The following is a 23,087-nucleotide window of genomic DNA, read 5'->3' on the forward strand; positions in this document are numbered from 1 at the left end:
CACATATATATATATATATATATATATATATATATATATATATATATAAACTCCAAACAAAATTTCCATACCAAAACAACTCAAAATTTAACTCAATCTCTTACCTAACCCATTGTTTTACGATTTTATAGATACAAAAAATAATCATAGATATGCAATCTTATAAAATATATGTTGTTATATTAAATTCATTAAATAATTTTTGTATTTGTAAAATTCTAAGATAAAATCTTTCATTCTAAAAAGTCTGAATGTATTCGCAGTGTTAAGATGGCGTGGAGATTTTGTTTTTAGGTTAGACTAGATGTTTAATCTACGGAACTCCTTGATTTTTTCTTGAATATAAGAAAAATATTTAAATGTTGTTAATAAATTTTTTAATAAGAAAAATTAAATTACATGAAAGTTAATTTTACGGTTTTAAAAACAACATGGATGACTTGTAAAAATATAATTTGACTAAAAAATTTTCAAATGATGCTTTTTTTTTAATATTAAGATGATAATATTGAATTGGGTTTACCCGGGTTAGAATTGCTAATTTTGCAACCCGGGTTATGATACTATTATAACCCTATAAAAAGTAAATCAAAATAAATTATAAAATCTAATTCTCAATCAATCCAATATTTAAGGATGAAATTAAAAAAAAATCAATTAAAAAAATACCTAAAAAAACTAAATTAATCTGTCATGCCCGCAACTCAGGTTATAAGACATAGATAATTTTATTAAAAAATCAAAATAAATTATAAATTCTAATTCTTTATCAACACAATAATAAAGGATGAAATTAACAAAAAAAAATATCAATTAAAAAAACATAAAAAACAACTCAAGTAAAAATGAGTCAAGAAAACTTGGGTTAACCTATTAAATATTATTATCAGGTCATGAGATCCAGACAGGATAATAAAAAGGAAATCAAAATAAATAATAAAATCTAATTTCAAATCAAACACAGTATTAAATGATGAAATTGGAGAGGGGGGGAGTCAATTAAAAAAATTGAATCAATGAGGTTAATTTATCAAACACATGCCCTGGGTGATGAGATAGGGATGACCTAGTAAAAAATAAATTCAATATTGAAAAACTTGTGATTCAGGTCAAGAGATCGAGATAACTTCTTAGAAAAAACCAAGAAAAAAACCATTTGATTTAACTAGGATAAAAATATCAAAATTTGTGACCTTAATTATGAGATCAAGATATCAATCTAAAAAGACAAATCAAAACATATTATGAAACTTAATTTTCAACTAACCTAATGTTGAATGATAAAATTAAAAAAAAAATTAATTCAAAAAAAATATAAAAATGACCAAAGTTTACTTGGGTTAATCTGTTAAACATTATTATTGGATCATTAGGCCCAAATAACTTAATAAAAAACAAATAAAATAAATTATAAAGTTTAATTTTCAATCAATTCAATATTAAATATTAAAATAAAATACAAAATATTATTCTAATAAATAGTGCTACGTAAAAAGACTTTTTTTAGTTTTTTTGTTAATAAATAAAAAAATATTAAAAAATTAATTTTAATAATATTTTTAAATAAAAAATGACACTTTTTGTAATTGTCCCTTCATGGTCAATGAGATTTTGGACCATCTTCTGCATCAAAAAATTAAATCTACTTCTTGAATGAAAAAAAAAGAAGAAAAAAGCTCTTGATATTTAAAGTGCTATGCTACGATTGAATTACAAGTTATGTGTTGTTAATTATTTTATTTAATATCAAGAATATTTTTAATTGTAAACTTAAAATTTGACATGTGTGTATAATAAAATAAATTGATAATTATATACATTAATAAATATTAATAAATTATTAATAGTAACAAAATTAAATATTACATTGAAAAGTTACGAGATATAAATTAAGAAATTTATTTTATTTTTTATTTAATTATATATCAATATTTAATTAAGAAAAGTAATAATTTTAATTCTATTAAAACAAAGTAATTTAATAGTATAATCCCTCCTTTTCTTATTAATAGTTTTTTCATAAAAAATATAACTTTTTTTGTTCCATGTTCTTTGTTTAATAAAAACAAGAAAAAATAAGAATGAATATATATATAACGATTTTAAATAATAAGACATCTCTCTGATTATAGCGTTTTTATTTGACTAACACGCTATCTTTCTTTTCAAGCTTTTTTTATTAGAATATTTACTTTTTAGACAACACCTCATCAAAGCAAGTCCAAACCAGCGAAGGCAAGGAACTCCTAGAGAACATGTAATTAATTCTTATCAAAATCAAGTAAAATTAGTGAAAAATCTGGCAACCATCAAAGCAATAACCCAAAAGAGATTAGGACTCCCAAAATGTCAAGTGTAACGGGCAGCTGACTGTGATGTTCGCAGAGAAGACGATAATTCCCAGGAATCAATCTTCGCATGAAAGAAGAAACAGATGTCGAGCAAAACAAAGTGTTCTTTTATTTCCGGTTGTTTTCCAGATGACCCCCCTGAGGGTCAGGTGGGATCCTGTACTGGTTTCATTCGGGAATTGATGCATTTTGATGATTTCGACCAGTACAAGATAGATGATGAAGGCATTGCGTGGGCTTTCTTGCACAGCTTGTGAGTTTGAGAATGGAGGAAGTAAAGGCTGCCGTGAGGAGTTTATAAGTGTTGCAGATCTGACCAGTCATTTGTTGGCCCATCCATGCTTAGAGATGGGGATATGGTTGGTGTTCATTAATTGTTTTAATATTCAAGATCCACCAGACACTGAAGACAGTTTGAATATTGCCGGCACAAGGAACACTCGAGCAGCCTGAGCCGGGACAGTAATGCAACCACGCTCCGCTCTGTGAATCTGAACTTTAAACCAAAACCAAATGGGTTTAGACCCGACCTGAATCGTGGAGTAGTATCCAAAACCAAAAGCAGGGTTGATCATCATATATTTCTCCGCCATTAATATAATTTTACAACGCGCAATGTAAACTAGATATTAAGTTAATATAAATATGAAATCTTATCATAACTCAAACGCACATTTTAATATAAAAATTTAAATTAGAAATGTAAACTTAACAAATAATTTTATTTTAAATAAGTAATTGTTGAAAAAATATATTTGACAAAATATCAAAACAATATATATAATTGGATTGGAGTTTCTTGAAGGACAGGAACATGTTTTATTTTTTTTCCCCTGGTTTATGTATTGGGAAAAGAAGAATGTTCATCATACCTATCTTAAATCAAATGGGTATCCATCAAAATGGATAATTTTATCACATGTTGCTCTCTTCGCAATAAAAAGAAAATACATTTTAAAAAAACATATAGCAACGGGGTGAAGGCAAGAAATCATTATTTATTTATTTTTATTTTTATGTTGGAAATGGCTAGAAATTATCATGGTTGAAATTTGTTAGATTCCCAAGTTTTCTCAAGGACATGGTGAATGGCACATGCACCACCGGCAAAACCATGACTTTTTTTTTAATGGACAAATCAGAAAGGCAGAGTCTTTTTCCAAGTCAAGCAATAATTAAGCAAGTAGTCACGCACACTTCAGTCTTCATCGTAGGTCACAAGACTTCTGGCGTCTTTGGAGACCCACTTCAGTTTCTGTTCAGTGGAGGTGAGCAAGAATTCAGAGAGAGGCAGAGAATGGCAGAAACAAAAACTGTTCATTCGCCACTGGTTACTTATGCTTCAGTGCTCTCGCTTCTCACTCTCTGCCCTCCTTTTGTTATTCTACTGTGAGCCCTTTTTCTTTGCTTCTGGAATATGACAATTCTTGGTTTCTTTACTCTCTGTTTTTTTTTTTTTTTGGTTATCGGCTATTGTTTGGAAAAGAAAGCACCATAGATATACTAAATGAAGCTACTATCTTTTTTAAACTTTATCCGGGGTGTTTTAGATCTTAATAAACCTTTAGATTATTGCTTGTCAAAGTTCGATCTTTTTTAATGCAAGTTTATTAGTCTGCTTAAGAAATCCCAAGATTGCTGCTTTTTCTTTCTTCAACGAAATTCAGCGAAAAGACCGTTTTTACTACTGCAGTATTAAAAGCTATAAATCTTGATAAGTCTCAAGACGATAATGTATTGATTTTTTTTAGCATTGTGCTATTTTGATTAGTGTATGAGAAAATGCTTGGAAGAAAAAGGAGGGATAGATTCATTGATAGAATAAGTGGTTGTTAAAATTAGAATCTTCGAACTAATGCAGATGGTACACGATGGTGCATGCTGATGGGTCCGTATGTCAAACTTGGGATTTCTTGAAGCAACATGGCTTGCAAGGATTTATAAACATTTGGCCAAGGCCTACTGCAGTTGCCTGGAAAATTATTGCTTGTTATGCAGCATTTGAGGCTGCACTGCAGCTTCTTTTACCTGGAGAAAAGGTCGAGGGTCCAATCTCTCCTGAAGGAAACCGACCTGTTTACAAGGTACTTTTCACATGATGTTGTCTTTATCAAACTGCTACACTGTTTCTTGTGTTGTTTGATTATAACAGCTGGAGATTGAAAACTGAAGTTTATGCTACGTAATACATACTGAATGGCTCCAGTCATGAGCTTTCTTTCTGTGGTTGTTGCAGGCGAATGGCATGGCAGCGTACACAGTGACTTTGGTTACCTATCTCAGCCTTTGGTGGTGAGAACTTTCTCCACCAACATCCTTTTGTTTAAGAATTCCAATAAGCTTTACACTCGTTAATAAGGGTTATAATCAGTAAAAAGTTCTTTTAGATTCTACCATGGTATTCTTTGCACTTAAGGTTTTGGAGGGTAAGACAAGCTGCTTCTGACTGGTACTGATCAATTTCACCTGAGTGACAAATGATTATAGAGTGCACCTAATACTTATTCTGTTTTAATTCTTCAGGTTTGGTATATTCAACCCCTCGATTGTTTATGATCATTTGGGAGAAATATTTTCTGCTCTCATTTTCGGAAGCTTAGTCTTCTGTATTTTCTTATACATAAAAGTAAGGATTTGTAATTACGCAACCTTCCTCGGTTCACATTTATTTTGCTACAACTCTTACTGATTTTCTTATTTTTTATTATAATTTGGAAGGGCCATTTGGCTCCATCGTCTACTGATTCTGGTTCATCTGGGAACATAATAATCGACTTCTATTGGGTGAGTTCATAACTCTACAACACCTTTCATTTTTCTCATGTGACTATCGTTATTTGTCATTAAGCAACATGATTGATGGGGGGGAAAGGGAGATTTAGCCAGATATATAACCGAGGGGAAGAAGCTTAAATTAAAAATCCACCAATCTTCTTTGTTTTAGCCAGCAACTCAAATTTAAGCTTCTTCTTTCCAAATTTGTGAACCACGTCAATGAGTTTATAGACTGGCATCTGAAGGCTTTGGTAAAACAATTATTAAACTATTGTTTTGCCTTCCCACTTGATATGGTGCTTTTTGTTTAGTCACTCAAATTCCTATATGGCTCTATTGTAGTCTAGGCCTCGCTATTATAAAGGTCTCCTTTTCTGTTCGCAGGGTATGGAGCTGTATCCTCGAATTGGAAAGAACTTCGACATCAAAGTTTTCACAAACTGCAGATTTGGGATGATGTCTTGGGCTGTTCTGGCATTGACCTATTGCATTAAGCAGGTAAATGATGTTCTTGTTTCTTTTTAGTACAATACTGATATTGTAAGCTTGGGATTGTATACATGCTGATTATAAGATGAATCAAATTCTACAGTGAAGAGGTTAAATCCTGTCTTTTGGTTGATAGAAGCATCCTTTTTTTTTTTTTTGTATCAGGTCATGATTAAAATTTAGTTAGACATTACTTCTTTGATGCATTGCTCAAATGTTCTTTCTTGATGAAATACTCATTCTGATAGGGGTAGCAACTAGCAATTTTCCAATCTCTTAGCTATAAGCTTATTCCTTGTTGACAAGTGGAAATTTAAGAATGTAATAATTATTGGATAGCCAAATCCCAAACCTAAATGCTATATAATGGGCTGTGTTTTGAGTGCAAGTTCCTTTCTGGAGAAATGGATGAGCTCCCAATTTCTGAAAAAATTGTGTTTAACTCTTCTATTATGCCTCATGGAACCAGTGCTACATGTTGAATATGTGATTGTCAATTCATTATTTCGGTGGCCTGAGGCTACTATCATAAAAATGCTTTTGTGCTTTTCTCGTCACTGAAGGTTGTTTTTACTTTATACATGCAATATGTGTAATTCAACTCATTTGTTATAAAGTTTCTAATTCAAGTTTTGCATGTATAATCGCATGAATATAAATCTTAAAATGCACTTTTTTGGTATTCTATCAGTATGAGCAGAATGGGAAAGTAGCTGATTCCATGCTTGTAAATACAATATTGATGCTGGTGTACATCACAAAGTTTTTTTGGTGGGAAGTTGGCTACTGGAACACAATGGACATTGCACATGATCGAGGTTTACATATTCTCTAGTTCATTCATTTATTTTTTTGAAATGTATTTTTATTTGCAATTTTAAGGTGTTTATCTTTTCTTTTTCTTTTTCTTTTTTTGAAAATTCTAGTGTGTGTCACTGTCAAAGGAGCTTTTGAATTTTTATCCAGATCTTTCGTTTTGATGGTTATTTTCATTATGCTTATTCCTCTTCTGGGATTTGGCAGCTGGATTTTATATTTGTTGGGGATGCTTAGTATGGGTTCCATCTGTGTATACTTCTCCGGGCATGTACCTTGTTAACCATCCTGTGAACCTTGGACTTCAGGTTCTTTGCTGTTTTCATCTATTTGATTTCCAATTTAACTGCCCTGTCTTCAGCCATTCTCTTTGCTTTAAGCTCCGTGTTTTGAATTGGAGTGGAATTTTTTAGGAAAAACTTCGAGTTGAAATTCAATAGTGAAAGATATCGATTTATGGTCCTTCTGCCCAAGAAAAAAGTGTTGCAGATTTACATTTCAGTTCAAAAGTAGGAAAATAAAAGCACCCATCAATTTACAATTGAAGTGCTACCCTAAGGCAATATTCAAATCCAATTAGGAGCATAAATGCTTGATTGCTAGAGTCATGAAATAGAAAAACAAGCAAAGTCCTATATCCCTTGATATACTTTATTCTAACCATTTCCCTCCTATTTCTCCAGCTTGCACTCTATATCCTAGCAGCAGGCGTTCTCTCCATATATGTCAATTATGACTGTGACAGGCAAAGGCAGGAATTTCGCAGAACAGATGGCAAATGTTTGGTCTGGGGAAAGGCTCCATCAAAGGTGATCTGGTGATATATCCCTTATATTTACATGATGTATAATTTTCAACCATGAGTAAGAGGCACAATACATTCTAATTTTTAACAGATTGTGGCCTCATACACGACAACATCTGGGGAAACAAAGACAAGCCTCCTTTTGACTTCAGGATGGTAAGTATTGTTGGACACAGTTGCTGTCAAGATTATTTTTACCCAGCATTCGTTCCATCTTGTTGTATCCACAGGGCTATATTCGGCTGAGATTTTGTATCCTGGATTTTGCAGGTGGGGCTTATCTCGTCATTTCCATTATGTACCTGAAATACTGGCTGCTTTTTTCTGGACTGTCCCGGCTCTTTTTAATCATGTAAGCATTTGAATATAGGAGTACTTTCTCAATTCATGAAGTCCTGTGGACACGCTACTGATAACTTTGTTTGCTTGTGCAGTTTCTACCCTATTTCTATGTGATATTTCTAACCATCCTTCTGTTTGACCGAGCTAAGAGGGATGATGATCGATGTGGATCCAAGTAAGCACTGTTTCTTGACTTGTATTCTTATTTGGATGGCCTACAGATAGAATTGCTGAACATAATCTTAAAAAATGTCATCTGTACTGCTAGACACATAGTTGGATTCTGATATGTTTGACAGATGAAATAAAATTTGACGACCACCTGGTTGCAGATACGGAAAGTACTGGAGATTGTACTGTGAGAGGGTCCGCTACCGGATTGTTCCGGGAATCTACTAAGACATCTCTTGTAGTTGTACCACAGCTCGCATTGAATTGATATACTGTGCCTGTTTATATCTGGTGGTGAACTCGAGAATGCAACGCACGATTATTCCGCTTGAACTGTATAACTCTTGTTTAAGTGATTTTAATATTTTGGCAAGGTGTGAGTCTTGCTGTTTAATGTACAACGTATTTTTGGTTCCCACTGTCCATGTCTCTCCTCTTTCTGCGAGATTGAAAGGGAGGATTGCTTTCTGAGGGGATGTCATAAAATGTAATGTGTTTGCTTGCAAACTGGTGGGATGTTAACATTATCTTTTTGGTTTCTTCAAGTGATTGGGTTGGTAGCCATTGCTTTTTTGGTGTGGTTGAATTATTGCTACTATCATATAACTGTGCCCTGGCATGGCGAAATCATCAACACCTCACTCATTTGCCAGTGTTTTTGTTCTCCAGATAAGGGTTTGAAAGATTGTTTCCACATTCTGGGGATGTAAATTGTGTGTGTGCGCGCACGCGCGGGCGCTCATCTCAGTAACCCAAAGCCTAAACTGGATCAGAACTCAGATTGAGCCTGAAAACTTTACAAGTTGTTTTTACCCTGTACAGGTTGCTATTGTAACTACTTCTGGTACAGGGAGGGGTCTAGGCGAAATAGGTGTAAAATATCTGTCTCCCTTGCCGCATCATAAATAAACACGAACTCAATCCTCAAATACATTAAAGCAATGGCTTCAAAGCTTCTAGCTTCCTCCCTCCATCGCGGCGGCAATAGCAACCGCACCCCCAACACAAAATGACGAAGCTATGGCTTTGAAAGGCTAGAAGATCTCAGCACGGCCACTCTACCTCGACATGCAAGCAACATCACCGGTGGACCCCAGGATGCTGGACGCCATGCTCCCATACTAACTCGCTCGCTACGGCAACCCTCACTCACGCACGCACCTCTACGGTTGGGAATCCGATCAAGCCGTGGAGACCGCCCGCTCCCAAATAGCTGACTTAATCGGCGCGTCGCAAAAGGAAATCGTTTTCACATCAGGAGCGATGGAGTTGAATAATATTTCTATTAAAGAGGTTATGAAGTTTTACAAGGAGAAGAAACTGTAGGGAGTTTAATGTGCTGTTTCATACAGATGCGGCCCAAGTGTTGGGGAAGATACTGGTTGATGTGGATCAGTGGGATGTGAGTTTTGATGTCGTTGAGTGGACATAAGATTAACGGGCCAAAAGGGGTTGGTGCTTTATATATGCGAAGGCGGCTAGGGATAAGAGTGGAGGCACAGAGATGAATGGGGGTGGACAAGAGAGAGGGATAAGGAGTGGGACAGTGCATACTCCATTAGTGGTGGGAATTGGAGTTGGCGAAAAAGGAGATGGGGTATGATGATGAGTGGATTGGGGGTTTGCCAGAGAGAGGTTGTTGGATGGAGTTAAGGGCTAAGCTTGATGGTGTCGTGGTGAAGATACCGGCGTCTCACATGTTAGTTGCCGAAGTCCGTTGTTGCGCATGACAAAGTGGCCATAGCCAATCTCATCGTCACTGTGATGGGTTGAAGGAAGGATTGAAAGAGCTCAAACAAACCGGCCATGAAGCCCTCCACCCATCCGGGCATAGAAGGATACGGGATCTTCTTAAAGCATGATGGTAAATCCTAAATCAAGTTATCGGTTCTTCTTAAAGCCTGTGCACAGCCCATGGTACTGAGTTGTATAAAAATCGTAAGAAATTTCAGGGTGGTAGCGTCCCAAGAATCTATTTGCTGCGCAAGCCTGTGCCACAAGGCCTTCGTCAAAAGACATTGCAAGAGGCATGCCTCTGCCATGACCAAGACTTGAGCCTTCGTATCACAAGTACAATTCAATGAGTAATTAGGGATAAGACAAGATTCTTTTATTTATGATAAATTAAATCATACAAATTGACACTGCCTGAACACAAACAAGCCTTATTGCATAAATAAACAAGGCACGGTTTTAGTCTGACTGTCTCCGCTTTGAATAACAAATTACACTAGCTATCACATCCCATAAGGCAAGCACCGCAAAAGTGGGATGAAGGAATGCAACAACACTGATCCTTCATAGACAAACGAATCCAACTAGATCAAGTGCTGGTTTCGAGCTGCCAGACTCCGTAAATAAATAACCAAAATCTGGAACGCCTAAATCAACGAGTCTCGTCCTCCAAGGCACGGAAGCCGCCAGTCAAATCCTCATGCAACTTGCTGAATTTTCCCACAAGTGCTGCTTCCCCTTCTGCTGGATCCTCGAATTTTTGAGACCTGCAACATTGACAGATGACAGTATCAGAAAGCAATTATTGTGGATTTCCATAAGCATTAACTTTGCAAAGAGGATTATTGGTAGAACTATGTACACTTACACTAAACGATAGAAGAGATCTCCCAACCGATGCTTGATAAGGCTGTATGTTATCTTCTGACCATCCATGCCCGCCCCTCTCTCAACAGCCTGTATCGAATTGCAAACATGTTCATCAAAGATCCATATCAAATCATACAGTCTTCTACACGTTGTGAGATGAACTTCGACTTAACGAAACTGAAAGAGTAACAAAACAGATAAAAGATGGATGCCCAAGTTGCTCTCTTAAAGACAATGAGCAACTTGTACATGATTCAAGTCCAGCCGACATCTGCCAGAGTTTCACAGCCCTCCCTAGTAAATTCCCTGGACAGGACATAGAATAACAGAGGGGAGGGGGGTTAAATTACCTGATTGGCCAAATTGTAGAAATGAATTATGTTGCGCATCATCCAAACAGACTTGTAGAAAGGACAGAACTTGTCATATCTGCAAGCCACACAAACATACACTCAAGCATGAGGACTGCATAACTATGAGTTTAATCAAAATCTTAAATGCCAAAAAAGATGGATTATAGAAAAGATCAAGTAAAGAGGTTGGGGCATACGGAGTAAATGCATTCTGAGCAAGATAGTCCTCCCTCAAAAGCTTTGCTGTCTCCAGGGTAATCTTATCTCCTTCAGCTAAAGCATCCTTTCCAACAAGCTGCAATGATCCAGAAAGCCAAGGATATTTACTCACAAGCAGGTAAAAACACCTCTTTTACTTTCAACTTCACAACTAGTTACAAGACAAAAGCAAGGTAGAAAGGATCATAGTGTTGCACAAAATGTGCCTCAAAGGGTGGGGTAGAGAAAAAAATAACAGTTCAATGATAGTGAAAGTCAAGATAATTCCATGGGAATCTACAGTATCATAAAAGCCAAAGGTGATCAATCTCCACCAAATTCTTATATGCCAAATTAAAATTTGCAGTATCAACCAATTAAGGACAGGAGATGATGAGTTCTCTTACAATTAAGGTTCAAGAGCAAATGTAAAACTGAAACAACAAACCCATCATATAGCTCACAGAATTCATCCATATATTTCTTCAACGGTTACCGGGTAAATCACATATTCTATATTTCTAGGACCTAAGGGAACCAGAAGAGGAAATTTTTGAAATAAGAAAACATACTTGGACAATCTCGTTCAAGTCATCTTCTCTTTGGAGTACTTCACGTGCCTTTGTCCTGATGTTGATAAAATCTGGATCAAATCGCTCATAGAATGACTCCAATGCCTGACAACAAAAGCATAACAGCCTAATAAAACACGAACAGGTTGCATAGAATATACAAAGCCATGATCCTCCAATAAGCATCCAACAATTTTTCTTTCAAAAGAAAAACAAAAGCTTGCAAAAAAAACTGCAAACATACCCCCGAGTACTTAGAGTAGGAAATAAGCCAGTTTACAGAAGGGAAATGTTTCCTTTGTGCAAGTTTCTTGTCCAAACCCCAGAAGACCTACAAAAGTACAAATGAATCACACCTCATTTTAACCAAAAAATAACTTTCGGAGAAAAATAACTCAAAATGACATCAAGATAGAACAAATTCATTTTCCAAACTGCTTGACTTCAGTTATTCGTGCTTGGATTTAAAATTTACCCTGATTACTGAAGCAGAATCATTTTTGGGCCTAGGATATGCTTTCCAGTTTTTTGATCAGTAATTTTGCCACCATCAAGTTGACTTAATTAATTAAACATAAGTATTTCTATGGCTTTTCCTTTTAGTGTAGAAATTTATTTTTCTTGTCCTATTATTAATCAGGAACAATTAAGAAAAAAAAGTCTGCTTACTGTAACAGATTATTTCAAACTTCTCAAAACAAAATTCAAAAATTTTAGCTTGTGGTCTCAGCAAAAAAGACTTGACTCTCTGTTTTGTCTCAGCAATCTCCGTTGCTAATTGCTTCTAGTATGAACTGTAGTAAACATAGTCTGTAATTATAATTACCTGTACAATGCTGAGGGTAGCAGAAGTAACAGGATCTGAGAAATCACCTCCTGGTGGGGAAACTGCACCAACAATTGTGACACTACCTGTACGCTCTGGTGAACCAAGACATTTTACTTTTCCAGCACGTTCATAAAACGAGGCCAAACGTGCTGCCAGATAAGCAGGATATCCACTATCAGCAGGCATTTCTGCCTGCAAATATAATTAAGAACATGCAATTAGAGTTCATCTGAGTGGGATACAAACAAATTTCGCAGTGTGCACGAAAGAATTAACATAATAGATCATAATTAACAATGCTAATCCATTTGTCTAATAAAAACATCATCTAAAGAAAAACACTATCCAAAGAATCAATAACGAGGACAGTATATTTCTAATCAATATCAGTAACTGAAGATGTCACCAATCTTTTTGGAAGCCAGTGCCTGATAAGATATTAGAACCAACTGTCAAGTACTCTAACTATATCTAGTTTCTACAAATCTAGCAAACAGAAAAATAATATTTTGGGTAATGATGGTTGCAGATGATAGGCAAGCTAAGGCATCCTAGCAAGAAAAGAGACAGTCCAGACAAAGAGATCAACACTGCCAGTATCATATATCAGACACTAATATATGAAGCACTAGAAAAATCTTCAAAGGCATTGAGATAAATGTTGGTAGAGGCTAACCAGCCGTCCAGAAATTTCACGCAATGCTTCTGCCCAACGAGATGTTGAATCTGCCATCATGCTCACGTTGTAGCCCATATCTCGGAAGTATTCAGCTATAGTGATTCCTGAGAACGGCCCACAAGTTGAAGAGCATCATCACAAACCATTCGATGAGACAAAATATTATCAACATTAAATGAATCTAACATATAGAATTTTCAAATTCAAGCAAATCAACTGCAACCATGTAACTGTTAGCTTAAGCAATAAAATTACAGTTAGAAATTTTTTCTTTGATCCATTGCACATGGTCTAAATAGTCCTAAGTCTGCAACCCATACATGCATGGTAGGGTGAGTTGCATTCCCTAAATTGCAACCATTTATTTCCTCAGAATACTACATGTCTTTCAAAAGGGAGCTCCTTCTCCAACAGAAGGCTTGTGACAGTAAATCTGATATAATAAAAATTACCCTCTTTTCATGCATTACAAAAAATCACTACCATTAACTGATGTGTGCCTTCAAAAAGCACCAGCTCTTAATTAATAAAACCACACAGAAATTTTCTGTAACTCTAAAATTCTTAAAATACCAACAAGAAAGAATAGGAACAAAAAAATAGAACTTTACGCTTCAGAGATAACTCTTCATATCATTCTCTAATCTGCTTAATATTTACTGAAAAAGAAACGGAGTTACCTGTATAAATTGAAGCCTCACGAGCAGCGACAGGCATGTTAGAAGTGTTGGCTACAAGGGTTGTACGCTTCATGACAGACTCTTCACGGCCATCAGGCAAAGTCATGGTCAATTGTGGAAAATCCATGAGCACCTGAGCAATAGATTACTCTAAATTAAAAATCTCAAAAACCATAAAAGAGCATTGATGCGTAAACTGAGAGACTAGTATACCTCTGCCATTTCATTTCCTCTTTCTCCACAGCCCACATACACAACGGTATCGGAGTTAGAATACTGCGTGCACAAACAAACATTTAGTAATGAATCAGCCAAACTAACCCAACATCACAAAGCAGTGTTAGCTCCACAATGAATTGACAAGTTTCACCTTGGAAAGAGCTTGACTAATGACAGTCTTCCCACAGCCAAATGCACCAGGTATGGCACAAGTCCCACCAAGAACTGAGGGGAAAAGGGCATCAAGGACACGCTGAAACACAACAAAGTCATTGGGAACTCAAGTTACAAAGTGTGAAAGCAATAGATGAGAAAACCAACGAATGTAAGCAAGCACCTGCCCAGTAAGTAGAGGGGTATCAGCAGCGAGCTTTGATGCAACTGGTCTTGGTGTACGTACTGGCCAAGTCTGCATAAAGAAGAAGCACATAGCAAATGAAAAAAAAAAAATTAACTTTGGATTAAAGCATCTTGATTCACTGAAAGTTTGGCTACAAGTTACAAACCTGAAGCATGGTAAATTGCTTTACTACACCCTGGAACTCAAGCTCCAGCACAGTGTCCTACAAAAACACAATTCAACATACAGATCTCCATAAGAAACATCAATGTGCAGTTTATATGTTACAAAGAATTCACATAAATATGAATCACAACTAAAGGTAACTACAACCAAGAAGGCTGAAGAATGTTAATAATTCCATTAATCCAGATTCAGATTATTGCTAGTACTTCCCAAGTTCAGCATACAGAAAAACTCATTTAAATCGGTGCCAATGTTATATGCAACAAGTAAGAACTGGGCTGTATGATATGTATCAAACAAGAAAAAAAAAGGGAAAGCAGATGCATTCTTGTGCAATTATCATTTTAATGTAAGGGAAAGAAGCGAACTTTCAATGAATATTGACCAGGAGGTGCAATGTAAGTGACTTTCCCCATGGCATCAGGAGGGAGTGCAACATGATGTTGCATTAGAGTGTTCTCATATACAGTCTGCATAGCAAAATATTCACACAAATTCCAATGTTAGACCACACAAAAATAGATAAATAATAAACAAAACGTTAAAAGTACACATTTTTAAAGGAGACCTGCAAAAAAAAAGGTTAAAATATAAAGCTTACAGCATACAAATCTCCACCAGTCACAAGATCTCCCTCGCCTGCCAACATCAAGTATAACTGAAGTTAGAGGAATTCAACATAAAAAATTGGAAAGACCTTTGTCATTTGTCAACAACATTCCAGCCATTACCTATTTTCTTGGGCTGAAATTCCCAGAGTGTGTCTTTATCAAGGGCTGGAACAGAGACACCACGAGGAATATAGACATCACCTGATATTCTTGCAATGGTTTTTAGAGGCCTCTGTTAAGATAAGAAAATGTAGGTGAAAGGTTAACCACTATATACTGCAAGCGAGAAAGCAAACCATAAACTTCATTTTTTTCTTTTTGATAAAGCAAGAGCAAAGTTAAACTTAAAGGCTTTAGAAAAGGAACTTATGATTAACAGAAAACTAAACGTAATTCTAATTAATCACAAATTGACAATAAAGAAAGTGCTGTCAAACCTGAATTCCATCAAAAATATTCCCCAGTATTCCCGGTCCCAGCTCTACGGATAATGGCTGTAAGATCAACATACAGTTTATGAGCTGATGCAGTCACAATACACATCTAGAAAAAAAAAATAACATAACAAGATAGTGAGATCACCTTGTGCGTCCGAAGAACAGGGTCGTTCACCATCAAACCAGCTGTTTCCTCATACACTGACATGTAAAGAACAGAAACATTCATGTCCATTTCAAGCACCTCAGAACAAAAACAAAGAAAAGCATTTCTTTTCCGTTTTACAGAAAGGGGAATCAAGAGTGAGCAGAGCAGATAAATAACATCGATCAACTAAAATGCTAAAAAATGACAAGGATGGTGAACGAAAAGAAGAATTCTAGAACTCGCATTAGTGAATAACCTTGGATTGTTGCAGAATGTCCTTCCAAACGAATAATTTCACCAATTAGATTGTCATGGCCAACACGGACCAGTTCATACATAGCTGCACCAGCCATACCATCTGCAACCACAACAGGCCCTGATACCTATGAAAACCATATCAAATTAGTCAGACAAAACCAGGAAAACCATTTAACCTAACAAACCAAATCAGAATTATATTAGGTTCATTAACAAACTAAGTTGAACTAAAAATCAAGCATCGCGATAAGTTGCTCAAATCCTAGAAATATAACAACTAAATCCTAATCCAAACAAATGAGCCAACAGACACACTGTACAAATAGAACAATTCGTATCTTATTTCTATCCATTTTTTATCTGCATAAGCTTTATTTTACTGGTTCGAGTAATAACACAAACAGTTAAATTCAGTTTTTATAAGTCCAAAACGCACAGCATTGAAATGCTGGCAACCACTTACACAGGCCTGTTTAGCATTCCAGAGCTTCTCGACTTCTCTACCATTATGTTAAAAACATCAACTAGACAAATAAGATCACTAGAAAACTAACAATAGCAATCATATCTCAACGGATCACAACAATTAAAAACAGATCTAACGGATCAAAATTCAAGGCGATATCAATTTCAGATAAATCAAAGAACTCGATCTGACGACAGTAAATAAACAGAAACAGATCATCAGATGAGTTGAATCAAAATCAGAAAATAAATTCGATCTATATGATTAATTATTGTATGAGAAAAAGAAATGGAAAGGTATCATCTACCTTACGAACGTATCCATACTCGCTCTCCTTCTCAGAATCTTCGAATGTGGTCAATCGAGCTCCGTACACTGACGGCATTTTCTCTCGGAGAAAAATGATGCAGAGAGAGTGTACAGGATCTAAGTATCGATTCAAAACCCTAAGGTTTCAATCGAATTGATTTGGTAAAAGCAGATGACAGAGAGGGAAGAAGAAGGGTTGGATTTTAATTTTTATTGATTAATTTTTTGATGGGGAGAGGGGGAGAGAGGGCAACCGCAGCAGAAGACACCAGGATTTGTAATGAATTGCCACGGGTGGCGGATAATGATATGGTGCTTTTGGTGTACTGTAATAATGTAGCGCTACCTGTTTAGATAATTGCCATGTCAGTGCGAACCCGAGATGGACGCGGCTCTACAGTCATTAATGCTGACCTTTTTGTTTTGGATGCATTTATTTATTTATTTGTTTTAAAAGATATAACAGATAAGAGATGTCATCTCATCGCATGGGTTTCGAAAAAATATAAAAAATCAAAAGTTATTGGTTTTTTAAAAAAAAAACAATTATGGTGGTAGGGGAGTATTTAGGAGTATTTTATTGGTTATTTCTTTAATTTATCTTGAAAAAAGTTATATGTCAAGAAAAATTATAATTTGTAAAACAAATGATAAGAATATTTTTAATTATAATTTTTTTTATCTATTTGAAAAAATGGACAAACATGAATTAACTCCTTGAGAACCGTAAATTTCTCATTTTTATGAGTGAAAATAATAATAATTTTATTATTGGTTGCTTATTACTTTAATTAGCATTAGTTTTTAGAGTTTTTTTAAGGAGCGCAATATAAAAAGAACATCATGGTTCAAATTTTATTTTAAAAAATAATACATTTTTATGAGTAATTATAAATTTAGTTTGGGTTAAATTTAATTAAAATATGATGTGAATTATGATTGAGTGTTAATTATTAATTGCGTTGAGTGTTGATGGCTTGTGTTTTTTATGGCGGCGAGCAGAGATACCAGTAAAACAGCCCAGCCTCAAATTCCAGTCTTCGTCAAACCATGTTATCTTCTTGTGTTAGTTTTGAATTGTGTTATTTCTCTCATTTTTTACCGTGTTGTTTTGAAAAAAAAATATATATGGTTGTTTTTTAAAGTATATTTTATTTAGAAAAATATGTTAATGATATATTTTTTTATTTTTAATATCAACAAATTAAAAACATAACAATTTTAAAAAATCAAATTTAAATGCCCAATAAAAATATCCGCAGCAACTCAGTCTCCTTGTTTAAAGATTTTTCCAACAGAAAGTCAAACAATTCTATACTGAGAAAAATGGAATTTAAACCATGTCTTGCAGAAATCATGGCCTTCCAAGGTATGAACAAAATGGGAAAAGAAGTTGTACTGTTAACTTTATGTAATTCTGCAAGATCATATGATTAGTTTCATGGCCTTCCAAGACCTCTAGTCGAGGTAGTTGTAAATGGGTTGATTACCCGAAAGAAATGGTTTTAGCGGCACAAGACAAATTAAGATGGAATGGAAACTTCGAGGCCATTTCGTGAAATAGATGAATGGACCAGAAGGTCCCTGGACAAAGCCAAGGTGAGGGCGACACGTACGGGTTTAGTTTGTCAACATACACATCATTCCCATTTATTAATACACATAATACTGCGGAAGTCAGGATGAGATGTGGCGTTTTTTGAACTTATGAAGCGAAACGGCAATTATAAATTAAGATCGTTTAGTCGGGCAACATAGGGTTTAGTCGGGCCTCGCCCACACAATGACGCCCGGAGCAAAAGGGGCAGAAGGCCGTTTTTCTGCTCTATCACCAATGTTCTCCCAGTCCATGGAACTCACACACTCGCCGCATCATACTGTTATAAAATAATTTAATCTTTATTTATTTTCAGAAAATAATTTTTAAAAAAATATAAATTCTAAAAAAATAAAATATTTTTTTATATTTGATAATATAAAAAAAAATTAGTTAGAGAAAATAACATGAGTGTTCGGTTGCAAAAGGGACAGAAAGCCGTTCTTCTGCTCTATTACCAATGTTCTCACAGTCCATGGGCCTCACATACTCGCACATTGTACTGTTATAAAATAATTTAATTCTTATTTATTTTCTGAAAATAATTTTTTAAAAAATATAAATTATAAAAAAATAAATTATTTTTTTATATTTAATAATATAAAACAAAATTAGTTAGAGAAAATAACTTCAAGTGTTTGGTTGCAAAAGGGACAGAAGGCCGTTCTTCTGCTCTATTACCAATGTTCTCACAGTCCATGGGCCTCACATACTCGCGCATCGTACTGTTACAAAATAATTTACTCCTTATTTCTGAAAATAATTTTTTAAAAAATATAAATTCTAAAAAAATAAATTATTTTTTTATATTTAATAGTATAAAGAAAAATTAGTTAAAAAAATAACTTCAAGTGTTTGTTTATATCATAAAAAATATGTTGGAAAATAAATTCTTAATATTTTATTTTTTTTAAATTTATTAAAATAATAAAAAATAAATCTCACAAATTAAAATTTTAAATCGAAATAAAATTGAAAAAAGATATAATTTCATAAATTATCTAAAAAAATAATAATTAAAATGATAGAGATCAAATTTAAAAAAATAAAAGATGAAGAAATTAAAATAATAATAATTAATATTTCATAAATTATTTCAAATAAAATAATTAACAAGAATAAAAATAAAATTTGATAAATAAAAAACTTCAATTAAAAAATGATAAGAGAAAAAATAATTATAAAAATAAAGATCAAAGTTAGTATAAAAATTAAATTCTAAGAGGTAAAATTAAAAACAATTTAAAATATATATATATATATAGAAATCAAAAATTTAAAAACCAAATTTAATATAATCAGTAAATAATATAACAATTCTAAATTTTTTATAACTTTCAAAAAAATATTATTCATTTAAAATAAAAAAAATACTTTCATGAAAATAAGTTAAAAAAATTTAACTGGAAAATATTTTTTGAAAAATATTTTTTATTAAATAAATTTTTTAATAACAAACAAATATAAAAAAAATAAAATATAATTTTTCAAAAAATACAAACACACCTGGAATGAAAACATTTTGCTATAAGACAGCCTGCCACATTAATCAGGCATGCCTCTGTGGCGCTGACAACAATCAACGGAAAAGGCTACTGCTTGCATGTATTATTTCCCTGAAGCCTTCGAAACTCGTCTTCAAAATGTTTCTGCTGTCTGAATGGCCCATCTCGGCTGCACGTATGTCTTCTTCTACTGATCAAATACAAATGAACTCGAAGCCGAGCCAGACGACGAATATCCACGAGATAAGCATGAAAGGGAGATTGAGAATTATATGATCCGGTTGCAGTTATGATATTAGAAGCCTCAGATGGATGAATTGCATCCCACCATGAATAATCACTCCCACTACCACATGGATTACTTGATGGAATGCATAGTGCTGTAATCGTTGATGCAGGACAACATGGAGCATTTCTGACTCTAAAACCTGGGTTAATCACCAGATTATAAACTTTACTTGTCATCTAAATACTCGTTTCAACTATTAATTAATTCCTCTCCTGAATACATTAATTTTATGTATTTACCTGAAGAAGTGGAATATATCTGGTATGTGTTCACGTATATAAAATTCGCTCCGGTAAGATTGTTGTTGAGCCCATCCACTAGCGAACGGAGTCCAGTGTTGAAAAGCTGGTCTGCATTGTTAACACGGTCTACACATGAGGAAGAAGAAGGAGAAGAACCATTTGTGCCAGCTGCAGCTAAGATGGCGGGAGCACAACCTATTGGAGGTATCTCAAACAGGGTGGTGACCTTCCTTGCTCCATAGTCGTACAAAGTCTAATACCAAGAAAGGAACACAAAAACAAAAAAGAATTTGTATGGTTATTTGAGAAACCTTCGATATTTAAGCAACAGATTAAAAGAGATCAAATTGCTGAGAAAGTTCTTGGTTAAGTACATTGGCATGCTGTTCAGGCGTGTATAGGCGCTGCTTGAGAGGTAGAACTGTGGCCTGAAGTAGTTGTTAATATAATAATTCGTGCCCATTCCAATTGAATATAGGCATTTGCTTAAGCACCCTGTAGCCAGGTTTTTATCTCTTATAATCTCATTAATCCTCGACACTGTAATTTGGTGATGTTGTAGTTGATCGTCCATGCTGATTCGTTCTCCCTGCACGTGACAAATGTTCAATAACAATTTTTAAGTACTATTACTTGTTCTGTTCCAAGTAATCATAACTCGTGCGCGCGCGCTCGCTGAAATTAAATCAAGAATTTGCAATGTTCGTGAAATGTACAAGAAATTACCAGGTTCTGTCCAGTTTCATTTCAAATCCCAGAAGCAGCAGACGCATAATTAACACCTGTAGGTATGGCCCAACCTTTTGCAGGATGGGATGTAATTTTTGAATCCTAGAAATTCAGCTGCAAGAAGGAGGCTAATCAAATTTATCTTGCAACCTTTATGTGTGAAAAAATTAATGTAAAAAAGATAAGACTGCTACATTTTCAGGTCTTTTGGACTGAAATTGGTTTAACAAAAACTTTACTGGGATATAAAATTCCAGTGAAATTCCCTTCTTTGAAATCCCAAAATTTGCTCATGATCAGGAAGAAATAGTAAATTATCATCACTAGTACTAAGCTAATGATGTATATAGAAGAGTTAAGAGGGGACCTAGAATATCAGTTGTGGTGCGACCATCGCAGAACCTTCATGTGGCTTCTTGAGGAAACTCAATCCCGTAAGGTGGATAAATTGGCTTTGGCCGTTGTTGAAAGGTCATTATTATTGCCATTATCGTGCGAGGAAGCTCCAAAAATGAAGTAACATGGCACCGGTGGTGAATATCCTCCAAGAACACAAGGTTACAGGTACAAAACCATCGACAAAACATTTTAGGCTTGTATCTGCAAGCCATCGATCAAGATAGATATATACTGATAAAACAAAATAAAGAGGTGTGATGCAAAAGAAAATGACGGTGGAGGAATGCATCTGATCAAGGGGATGAGCATGTATGTGAGTGTGTGGAGTCATTTGCTTCCTTCTTTATATACATATACATATATATATATATATATACATATACATATATATATATATATATACATATACATATATATATATATATATACATATACATATATATATATATATATATATATAGAGAGAGAGAGAGAGAGAGAGATTGAATACAAAATGAAGCGATTTTGACTCTTGCAAACAAGTGGATGAGCTTCTCGGTATGGGCAGAGCCAGTTAGGGGTAGAGAGGAGAGACTAGAGAAGATCCATATTCTATTTTTCTTTTTATTTCATGGCTTTCCAACTAAATTATTGTTTTTTTTGGGAAAGAATTGAAAACCTTCTGAAAAGGGCACTAATATCAATTAAATTACAACTCATTCCAAATTTGTTCATCCCCACTAAATTTAGTTAATCAACTTTTTTTATATATTAATTTCCTGGAGTGCCTCAATAGACTCCCCCTTTGAACTTGCCATGGGTACGTTGGAAGGAGAGTGGGGTACAAGATAAGCTTTTAAGGAATCAAAATTCATATATTTTTTTACTTTTTTGGGGAGGAGGGATCAAAATATTTGTTGTATTAAAAGGTAATTTTGGACCTCCAAATCTTTTTGATCAAGAACATGGGCGTGAAAAATAACTTCAAGCCCGGGGCTAGTTTATTTATTTGTTTACAAGTAAATTCATCGCGCACAATGCTTGGTTTCATCTCCTTAAAAATGGTTCGATTGGGTCACCAAAAAGGGTCATTTTCTCTTCTTCTTCTTCTTCTTCTTTCACTGGAGCTAGACTAATGGGTCAAATTATTTTGGTTTGAATGTCAAGAAGATGAGAGATAACTGGCAGGCTGGCTGCCTTGAAAATTGTTTTTTGTCGAAGAATGATGCCATGTTCAGTAACGGTTTGAGACTGCAGAAGCAGTATCATGTGATGCTGCTTAAAATCTGGGATATGGTGAAAGAAATTCAGTGAATCAGTGATGTTATGCCATATTAGCAGTTCGTAGAATCTGATCCAGTAGTATACATTGTACAGTATACATCATCATCCTCTGCCATGCTATGGTTAATGGAGAATGAACGTTATGATATGTTGGGATTTTGCTAGCATGTCTTTAGGTACTTTGCTTTCCATCCTCCAAGGCTCCAAAGAGTTCAGTATATCATGTCTGTTACAGAGTACAAGAGCGCAGAACAGGGGACCTGTCTCAATTAGCAAGCTGATGCTGATGATGTCAGTTTCTTAGCTCTTGAAAAATAGCTCACAGTCCTAGCTCTGCAGAACCCAGATAAGGATGCCATCGCCCTTGCGGGAATGGCCCCAAATGGGTTATGAAGTGGATGGGTCGACCCGAAATAATGATTTTA

General features: G+C 34.7%; 3 protein-coding genes across 3 annotated transcripts; 1 reads left to right on the plus strand and 2 right to left on the minus strand.

Annotated features, from left to right (window-relative positions):
* The first annotated feature begins 3,380 nt into the window (after positions 1 to 3,380).
* On the plus strand, positions 3,381 to 8,403 carry LOC105131675 (7-dehydrocholesterol reductase-like). Its single transcript, XM_011034754.1, has 13 exons — positions 3,381 to 3,740; positions 4,213 to 4,435; positions 4,588 to 4,643; positions 4,875 to 4,977; positions 5,070 to 5,135; positions 5,511 to 5,624; positions 6,307 to 6,433; positions 6,639 to 6,739; positions 7,115 to 7,240; positions 7,328 to 7,392; positions 7,507 to 7,588; positions 7,671 to 7,753; positions 7,911 to 8,403. Exons 1-13 carry the CDS (start codon positions 3,433 to 3,435, stop codon positions 7,975 to 7,977), a joined length of 1,521 nt encoding a protein of 506 aa, XP_011033056.1. The 5' UTR covers positions 3,381 to 3,432; the 3' UTR covers positions 7,978 to 8,403.
* A 1,438-nt stretch (positions 8,404 to 9,841) lies between these two features.
* VHA-A (vacuolar ATP synthase subunit A) lies at positions 9,842 to 16,951 on the minus strand. The gene is made up of 20 exons (XM_011034755.1): positions 16,637 to 16,951; positions 15,862 to 15,988; positions 15,603 to 15,658; positions 15,458 to 15,514; positions 15,141 to 15,252; positions 15,011 to 15,048; positions 14,778 to 14,879; positions 14,390 to 14,446; positions 14,221 to 14,292; positions 14,035 to 14,136; positions 13,878 to 13,940; positions 13,665 to 13,797; positions 12,982 to 13,088; positions 12,303 to 12,497; positions 11,721 to 11,807; positions 11,477 to 11,581; positions 10,904 to 11,001; positions 10,704 to 10,782; positions 10,352 to 10,440; positions 9,842 to 10,250 (listed from the first exon to the last, which is right to left on the minus strand). The coding sequence occupies exons 1-20, from the start codon at positions 16,712 to 16,714 to the stop codon at positions 10,136 to 10,138; spliced, it is 1,872 nt and encodes a 623-aa protein (XP_011033057.1). The 5' UTR covers positions 16,715 to 16,951; the 3' UTR covers positions 9,842 to 10,135.
* Positions 16,952 to 19,827: 2,876 nt separating this feature from the next.
* LOC105131719 (GDSL esterase/lipase At1g29670-like) lies at positions 19,828 to 23,021 on the minus strand. The gene is made up of 3 exons (XM_011034827.1): positions 22,986 to 23,021; positions 20,269 to 20,524; positions 19,828 to 20,168 (listed from the first exon to the last, which is right to left on the minus strand). The coding sequence occupies exons 1-3, from the start codon at positions 23,019 to 23,021 to the stop codon at positions 19,828 to 19,830; spliced, it is 633 nt and encodes a 210-aa protein (XP_011033129.1).
* Positions 23,022 to 23,087: the final 66 nt, after the last annotated feature.

This window comes from Populus euphratica, unplaced genomic scaffold, assembly GCF_000495115.2.
Source record: "Populus euphratica unplaced genomic scaffold, PopEup_1.0 scaffold24.1, whole genome shotgun sequence".
NCBI classification, from domain to species: Eukaryota; Viridiplantae; Streptophyta; class Magnoliopsida; order Malpighiales; family Salicaceae; genus Populus; species Populus euphratica.

Coding starts and splice junctions, on each gene's coding strand:
- LOC105131675 (XM_011034754.1), top strand. CDS start 3,433: ATGGTGAATGGCACATGCACCACCGGCAAAACCATGACTTTTTTTTTA. Junction 4,978..5,069: donor GTATTTTCTTATACATAAAA/GTAAGGATTTGT, acceptor ATAATTTGGAAG/GGCCATTTGGCTCCATCGTC. Junction 7,589..7,670: donor TCCCGGCTCTTTTTAATCAT/GTAAGCATTTGA, acceptor TTGCTTGTGCAG/TTTCTACCCTATTTCTATGT.
- VHA-A (XM_011034755.1), bottom strand. CDS start 16,714: ATGCCGTCAGTGTACGGAGCTCGATTGACCACATTCGAAGATTCTGAG. Junction 13,941..14,034: donor TTAGTCAAGCTCTTTCCAAG/GTGAAACTTGTC, acceptor TTGTGCACGCAG/TATTCTAACTCCGATACCGT. Junction 11,808..12,302: donor CTACCCTCAGCATTGTACAG/GTAATTATAATT, acceptor GTACTTTTGTAG/GTCTTCTGGGGTTTGGACAA.
- LOC105131719 (XM_011034827.1), bottom strand. CDS start 23,021: ATGGCATCCTTATCTGGGTTCTGCAGAGCTAGGACT. Junction 20,525..22,985: donor GGTTCTGCAGAGCTAGGACT/GTGAGCTATTTT, acceptor TCTTGGTATTAG/ACTTTGTACGACTATGGAGC. Junction 20,169..20,268: donor GATATATTCCACTTCTTCAG/GTAAATACATAA, acceptor TGATTAACCCAG/GTTTTAGAGTCAGAAATGCT.